General features: G+C 62.4%; 1 protein-coding gene across 1 annotated transcript in view; it reads left to right on the top strand.

Annotated features, from left to right (window-relative positions):
- The window catches only part of PROM2 (prominin 2), a 17,828-nt gene that overhangs the window by 1,756 nt on the left and 8,650 nt on the right, over positions 1-7,422 (top strand). Inside the window, exons 4-14 of the mRNA XM_011969661.1 lie at positions 1,448-1,568; positions 1,814-1,877; positions 2,188-2,277; positions 2,560-2,762; positions 3,125-3,199; positions 3,910-3,973; positions 4,174-4,333; positions 4,992-5,144; positions 6,367-6,490; positions 7,025-7,116; positions 7,236-7,320. Coding sequence (XP_011825051.1) covers positions 1,448-1,568; positions 1,814-1,877; positions 2,188-2,277; positions 2,560-2,762; positions 3,125-3,199; positions 3,910-3,973; positions 4,174-4,333; positions 4,992-5,144; positions 6,367-6,490; positions 7,025-7,116; positions 7,236-7,320 — 1,231 coding nt within the window. The remainder of the gene's footprint in view (positions 1-1,447; positions 1,569-1,813; positions 1,878-2,187; positions 2,278-2,559; positions 2,763-3,124; positions 3,200-3,909; positions 3,974-4,173; positions 4,334-4,991; positions 5,145-6,366; positions 6,491-7,024; positions 7,117-7,235; positions 7,321-7,422) is intronic.

The following is a 7,422-nucleotide window of genomic DNA, read 5'->3' as shown; positions in this document are numbered from 1 at the left end:
TCCTGGACTCGCTCTACGGCACCGTGCACCGCTTCCTCTCCGTGGTGCAGCTGAATCCTTTCCCTTCAGGTGAGTGTGCACCTCCCCAGCGAGGGCCTCAGCATTTGGGTCCCCAGCCAGGCTTCCTCTGTCCCCCTCTACCATGAGATGTGCCCAATCTACCAGCAGGCACTGGCCATCTTCCTGGGGTAGAAGGCGGAGGATCCGGGGCGGGCTCCAGAACCTGCTGTGTGACTGTGGGTAGCCCTCGTTTCCTCTCTGAGCCTCAGGTGCTCTGTCTGTAAAGTGAGGAGGTCACATTAGAAATACATTAGACCTGACTCAGACATCCTCTGAGTCTAGTGGTGCTTGGGTTGGGTGGTCCAGGAGTGGCTGAAGGACCCTCCCAGTTTTGTCCCTTGCTGCTTGAGGGGAAGAACTGCCAGGCCAGGCCCCTTCTCCGCCTTTGCCCAGGCTCAGGACTGACCTGTAGGGTCCAGGAGGAGAGGTCTGCAGCCTCTCCTCTCTCACCCTCCTGTAGCAGTGCTGAGGTCAGGGCAGGATGGCGCAGGGCTGCGGTGATGCAGCCTCCTGCGAGGGTGCCATGGTGGTGGCAGGAGCCCTGCCTCAGAGCCACTTTGCCCTGGCAGTGGGGAGAGGACGGACACGGGGCAGGGCGGTGGCTGCCCCCAAATCCTCAGCTTGGCTCTTTCCGGTAGAGTTGGTAAAGGCCCTGCTGAATGAGTTGGCCTCCGTGAAGGTGAATGAGGTGAGCAAGCTGGGGAAAGGTGCTGGGGGAGGGAGTTCCGGGGTGAGCAGCAGGATGGGAGCGGAAAAGCCCCCAGTCCGCTCAGTCCACCAGGCGGGGGCTCGGGCATCCTCGCCCCTCCTCTGTGGGCCCTGCCGTCCGCAGACCTGGATGCAAACCACAGCTCTGCCATTTACTGGCAATGAGGTTTGCAGGGAGCTGGAACTTCCTGAACTTCAGCTTCCTCCCGTGTAAGATGGTGATGAGCAGTAAGAATGCGGTCGCCTCTGGGACGCGTTGCATGAGATGCAGGCCATGCCCCCGACAGCACTCCCACCCCTTCTGGTTTCCCTCTGGACTCCGGCAGAAGCCAGGGCTGGGCAGTGGGGGTCGGGTCGCCCCTCATGCCCTGCCGCCTGCCCAGGTGGTGCGGTACGAGGCAGGCTACGTGGTGTGCGCCGTGGTTGCGGGCCTCTACCTGCTGCTGATGCCCACTGCCGGGCTTTGCTTCTGCTGGTGCCACTGCCGCCGGCGCTGCGGGGGGCGAGTGAAGACAGAGCACAAGGCACTGGCCTGTGAGTGTGCGTCCCTCATGGTCGTCCTGCTGCTGACCACCCTCTTGCTGCTGTAAGGCACTGCCCAGAGCCCGGGCGGGGGGGGCTGTGGCCCCAGGCTCCCTGTTACCCCGCAAGCGCCTCCCTCCTCCCTCCATTCCCACAGGATTGGTGTGGTCTGTGCCTTAGTCACCAACCAGCGCACGCATGAACAGATGGGCCCCAGCGTGGAGGCCGTGCCTGAGACCCTGCTTAGCCTCCGGGGCCTGGTCTCTGATGTCCCCCAAGTGAGCACTGTTACCCCTCACCCACATGTGCCCCTGTGAGCACCGGGCCCAGGCAGGACAGAGCCGAGTGGGCTCTCGCTGGCCCATCACCAGGGCATCTGAAAGCCGCCTCCTGTCCCGCCTTGCCTGAGAGTCCACCACCCTCAGGGCGGATGCCATAGGGGCAGGGAAGGGGCCAGGGACAGATGGGGGTCAGGACTGCGGGTGACCAGGAAGGGCAGCGTCAGGGCCTTGTGTTTGCCTAGGAGCTGCAGGCCGTGGCACAGCAGTTCTCCCTGCCCCAGGAGCGCGTCTCGGAGGAGCTGGATGGTGAGGGTCTCGGGGGCTGGCAGGTGGGCCGGCTGCAGGGCCCCTGCTCGGGTGCCTCGGTGGGGGCCTCTCACTCCCTCATTCTGGACCCCACCTGGGAACAGGCTGGTAGAGGTGGGGATCAGGCCGGCTGAAGAGCAAGAGTGGCCACCACTCAGCTACTGGAGGAAGAAGCCGTGTTGCCCCTCCTCCACTCCCCTCCACCCGCCAGCTTCTGCAGAGCCCGGTGGGGCCTGGGGAGGCAGGATGGGAATGGGGAGGCCCCTCCATCCTTGGGGCCTCACCCTGCAGACTGCCGTGTGCCCTGCAGGTGTCGGTGTGAGCATTGGGAGTGCGGTCCACACCCAGCTCAGGAGCGCCGTGTACCCCTTGCTGGCGGCTGTGGACAGTTTAGGCCAGGGTGAGCTGAAGCCGCCCCTGGATAATGTGGAGCCCAGTGGGTGTCCTCCTGGGAATGGTCCCACCTGCCCCCAGCCCTGGATTTCCTGAGCCGCCTCTGCCCCACCTATACTTCCCCATCGCTGTACCCCAGGATCCAGCCCCCCTCCCCTGGCTTGACGTACCCAGGGGCAGTTTCCACTGTAGGCAGGAGGTCAATGATTTGCAGGTCCCTTTGGCTGGGGGAGGGGAGTTCTGGGATGCCTATGGGGGCCACCGTTCAGGCTGGGTGTGGGTCTCTCAGCCCTGCAGGTCTCCATGCACCACCTGCAGGCCCTGAACGCTACAGTGGTGGAGCTGCAGGCCGGGCAGCAGAACCTGGAGTCAGCCCTCCAGCAACAACGGGACCGCCTCCTCCAGCTGCTGCAGGAGGCCGGGTGCCAGGGAGACTGTGCAGGGGCCCTGAGCCGGGCCCGCGCCCTGGAGCTGGGTGCTGACTTCAGCCAGGTGCAGACCCAGGACAGAGTCCTCTTAAAGTCACGGAGGGCCGGCCACCTGCCGCTCCTGGGATCCGGCAAATTCCCAGTCCCCTTCCCCCATGTTCCTCCCTTGCCCCACCCACCCGGGGTTAATGCCGGTCATCCTGGCTGTGGGTGGGGTGCTCCCCGGGCCCCGCCCTCTGCGTGAGCTCCACGTGTGTGAGCTCCTTGAGTTCTGGCTGCGGCCAGGAGCAGTGGGAGCCATGACAGTCCCCATTTTACACTTGAGGACATTGGGGTTCAGAGGCACCTGCCCCCTGCGTCCGCCCTCAGGGATCCCCTTCAGGCTTCTCCTTGAACTTTGTAATAACCCACCTTCCCCCGTTTCAGGTGCCCTCTGTGGACCATGTCCTGCACCGGCTGAAGGGAGTCCCCGAGGCCAACTTCTCCAGCATGGTCCAGGAGGTGAGAGTCGCCCGATCTGCCTGATTCCTCCCTCACCTGCCAAGTGAGGGCCTCCGTTTCCCCCTTTTGGGCAGGAACCCAGTTGAACCTAAGACTTGGGGCCCCACTCACCACACAGCACCCTGGGCAGGGGACTCCCGACGACCACCCTTGGTGTGCACACAGTCTGTGCTCGGAAGGGAGAGCTGGGACCTTTAAGGCAGCAGGCGTCTGGGGTGGCAAGGGAGCAGTGCCCAACCTGAGCCCAGGGGGTAGGCGGCTCCCTCGGGTGGAGATGGGCCAAGGGGGAGGACTCGGTGTTGTGAGTCAGCGCCCAGGACCCAGGACCTGGAGCTGGGGAAATGGTGAGTCAGCTGTGCTGGGTGGCTGGAGTGGAAGGTTCCAGAAGGAAGTCAGAGCCGAGGCTGGAAGGATGGACTGGGGCTGTATCTTCAGGAGCTAGACCTGGCAGTTGTGTGGAGGACAGCTGAGAGTTCACTGCAGTGGTGGGAGAGGGATGGGGGTAGGAAGAAGAGGTCCGGGAGGAGCAACCTTTTAGAAGTTGAGTCAGGCTGGGCCAAGGGAGGGGAGAGGAGGGCAGTGACCAAGAGAAAAGAGGGAAGCTGGGAGCACTGAGGGGGGCCCTCCCTCTAGGCCTGGTGACTTTGGGGTCTCCCAAGAGGGAACACTGGGCAGAGATGGGGAGGTCCATCCCTACTTGGTTCCTGCAGGAGAACAGCACCTTCAACGCTCTTCCAACTGTGGCTGCCATGCAGACGTCCAGCGTGGTGCAAGGTTAGGCCGCAAGGGTCAGAGGCAGCTGCCAGGCACAGCTTCCCGCCCCACCCCTACCAGAGAGGCTTGTTGAGAGAGGACTGGGGTGGCGGGGGACTGTCCTCCCTCTGTGGTTCCCAGATGTTCTTCCTGCCCACTTGTCTTGTTCCTGGGCCCCAGGGTGCCCTCCGCATCCCACAAGTCCCCGCTACTTTGGGCAGAGCTGAAGAAGGCAGTGGCCCAGCAGCCGGAAGGGTTGAGGACACTGGCTGAAGGGTTCCCAGGCTCGGAGGCAGCTTCCCGCTGGGCCCAGGCGCTTCAGGAGGTGGAGGAGAGCAGCCGCCCCTACCTACAGGAGGTGCAGAGATACGAGACCTACAGGTGCTGGGCACCCGCAGGGTGGGGTGGGGCGGGCAGCCCAACCTCTATGCCACCCTGACACCCTGAGCCCCATTCCCAGCCCCTATCAGCCCCTGACTATACTGAGCCTCTGTGTGTGTTTGTTTGTTTGAGACGGAGTCTCGCTCTGTCACCAGGCTGGAGTGCAGTGGTGCAATCTCGGCTCACTGCAACCTCCGCCTCCCGGGTTCAAGCGATTCTCCTGCCTCAGCCTCCCAAGTAGCTGGGACTACAGGCACCCGCCACCACGCCCAGCTAATGTTTGCATTTTTAGTAGAGACAGGGTTTCACCATGTTGGCCAGGATGGTCTCTATCTCTTGACCTCGTGATCCGCCCGCCTCGGCCTCCCAAAGTGCTGGGATTACAGGCGTGAGCCACCGCGCCCGGCTGCCTCTGCATATTTTTAAGCCAAGACCCCTGACTCCACAGGCTTCCAAGTCCCTACCAGGCTGTGTGCCCTCGGAACCTGAGCCTGGAGACGACACAAGAGCAGTAGGGCCTCAGGAAGGGTCTGTATCTGCATTTCTGAAGCCCCAGCCTTGGGGTTAGCGGCCACACCCAGCCACCAGGTCCCACACCTGTCCGTCTTGGTGCCAGCTGCCTCCCTTCTTAGTGACACCCGTGTCCTCTCTGTGGCAGGTGGATCGTGGGCTGCGTGCTGTGCTCCGTGGTCCTGCTCGTGGCACTCTGCAACCTGCTGGGCCTCAATCTGGGCATCTGGGGCCTATCTGCCAGGGAGGACCCCAGCCAGCCAGAAGCCAAGGGCGAAGCTGGAGCCCACTTCCTCATGGCGTAAGAGAGGGCTGGGAGAGGGGAAGGGTCCCCCCTTACAGGGCTGGCCGATTACTCTCGCTCCTGAGCACAGCTCCCGTGGCTGCCAGTGTCATCATCTGAATAAAGGGGTTGAACCAGAGCAGGAATGGCCAACAAGGAGCTCTTGCCTCCTACAGCAGGGGCAACTGCCGTAGCATCTAACAGGCACTCCTTCCCCTGAGTCAGACACAGCCTAGAGTCCTCACCCCAGCTTCCAGGCGGCCCCCACCACCAATAGGCAACAGCACCAGAGGTGGAATCTGTTTGCCAGCCCCAGACTAGATGGTCTCTAAGGCCAAGGCTGCCACATACAGTTGTACAGGCTGTTCACTGAACAAGAGTGCCTGGCTAAAGAGGTAAGTGGGGGCTGAAATCCACCCCACGTTTTACTTTCCAAGCCTCACAGCCTGACATAGGGCTGTGCCTACCTCATAAGCCCTTCGAGCCTCCTGGTCTAAGATCTTTACTCCTCAGGCCTGCTGGGATTCTTCCCTGTCAACAGGTCATGCCTGGCCGTGCCAGGTGACCCTTTTGAGTGCTGGGTCCTGGAGCAGGTCACCTCCACGGGCCCCAGGCACAGAAGTCAGCAGTCTTGGCTCTTTGGGTTTTGTTTTGTTTTTTGTTTTGTTTGTTGTTGTTGTGACAGGGTCTTGCTCTGTCACCCAGGACAGAGTTCAGTGACACCATCATGGCTCACTATAGCCTCAACCTCCCAGGCTCAAGTGATTCTCATGCCTCAGCCTCCCGAGTAGTTGGGACTACAGGCGTGTGCCACCACGCCCAGCTAATTTTTAAAATTTTGTAGAGACAAAGTCTCACTCTATTGCCCAGGCTGGTCTCATACTCCTGGACTCAAGCTATCCTCCCACCTCAACCTCCCAAAGTGCTGGGATTATAGATGTGAGCCCAGCTAGTCCTGGCTCTTTGAACAAAACAGCTGTTCTCTCCTCTAGGCTGCCAGGGCCAGCCCAGGCACCAGGCACAGGGTGGGGATGGGGTGAAGGTGAGACCGGGACAGTCAGGAATTCTGGGTTCTCCCTCCCCCCCCGGAGGCCAAGTCCTCCAAGCTCGTCTCCTCTGAAGGCTCTGTCCTGGGGCCAACTGGCTGAGCAGGCTGGCCCTGGGGTGCGGGTGGGACAGAGGGTATGGTCAGGGCGGCCAGTCCCTGCTGTCCCTCAGTCCTGCCTCTCGCCTTCCACAGAGGCGTGGGCCTCAGCTTCCTCTTTGCTGCCCCCCTCATCCTCCTGGTGTTTGCCACCTTCCTGGTGGGCGGCAACGTGCAGACGCTGGTGTGCCAGAGCTGGGAGAGCGGCGAGCTCTTTGAGGTAGGCCCGTCTCTGCTCACAGGCCCTCCTGGGGAGGGAGGTGGGGGGCAGTATGGGCAGACAGGAGGGTTGGGGGAAAGTGGTGGCCGGGGGTAAGAGGGAGAGAGGGAGGGGAGAAGTGAGACAGACATGGCCAAGGAAAGAGACAGAAACCCACCAGTGGACGGTGGAGGGAGAGTCCCTGAGATGCTGCCCAGGCCCCAGGGCAGGAACCTGAGAGATGGCACCCTGACCCATGCCCTCTCATCTCCTAACACTGTCTGGGAGCCGGCGCCCTGGTGCCCGGTGAGCTGCAATGCTGGACTGGGTTCTCTGCAGAAGATCGGGCCGGCCTCCCCTCCTAGGGATTCATGGGAAGAGCCCCTGTAAGGATTGAGGGTCCAGAGTTAGAGGCCAGGTGTGAGCTGGGCTGAGGGGATGTTTCCTGCCCCTCGTCTCTGCTGTGCCACGGCGGCACAGCACCAGGCCCTAGGGGACCCGGCTGGCCTTGCCCCCACCCCGCTCTGTGCCCATTTCTCACTGCCCCATCCCCAGTTTGCAGACACCCCAGGGAACCTGCCCCCGTCCATGAACCTGTCGCACCTTCTTGGCCTGAGGAAGAACATCAGCATCCACCAAGCTTATCGGTGAGCGGACAGCCTGGCGGAGCTGGAGACTGGGGAAGGAAGGAGACCGGTGTCCCTCAGGGGACCGGCCCTCCCGCCACCCCCAAGGCTCATCGTCTGCACCCCTCACTCCTCCTCAGGCAGTGCAAGGAAGGGGCAGCGCTCTGGACAGTCCTGCAACTCAATGACTCCTACGACCTGGAGGAGCATCTGGATATCAGCCAGGTGAGAGAACGTTTCGGGAACTGTGAGGAGCCCTCCCCAGATCCCCTCCCCGGATCCCCTCCCCAGATCCCCTCCCCGGATCCCCTCCTCAGATCCCTCCTC

This window comes from Mandrillus leucophaeus, unplaced genomic scaffold, assembly GCF_000951045.1.
Source record: "Mandrillus leucophaeus isolate KB7577 unplaced genomic scaffold, Mleu.le_1.0 Scaffold9, whole genome shotgun sequence".
Lineage (NCBI taxonomy): Eukaryota > Metazoa > Chordata > Mammalia > Primates > Cercopithecidae > Mandrillus > Mandrillus leucophaeus.
The sequence above is the reverse complement of the archived record's forward strand: the minus strand, read 5'-3'. Positions and strand labels throughout refer to the sequence as shown.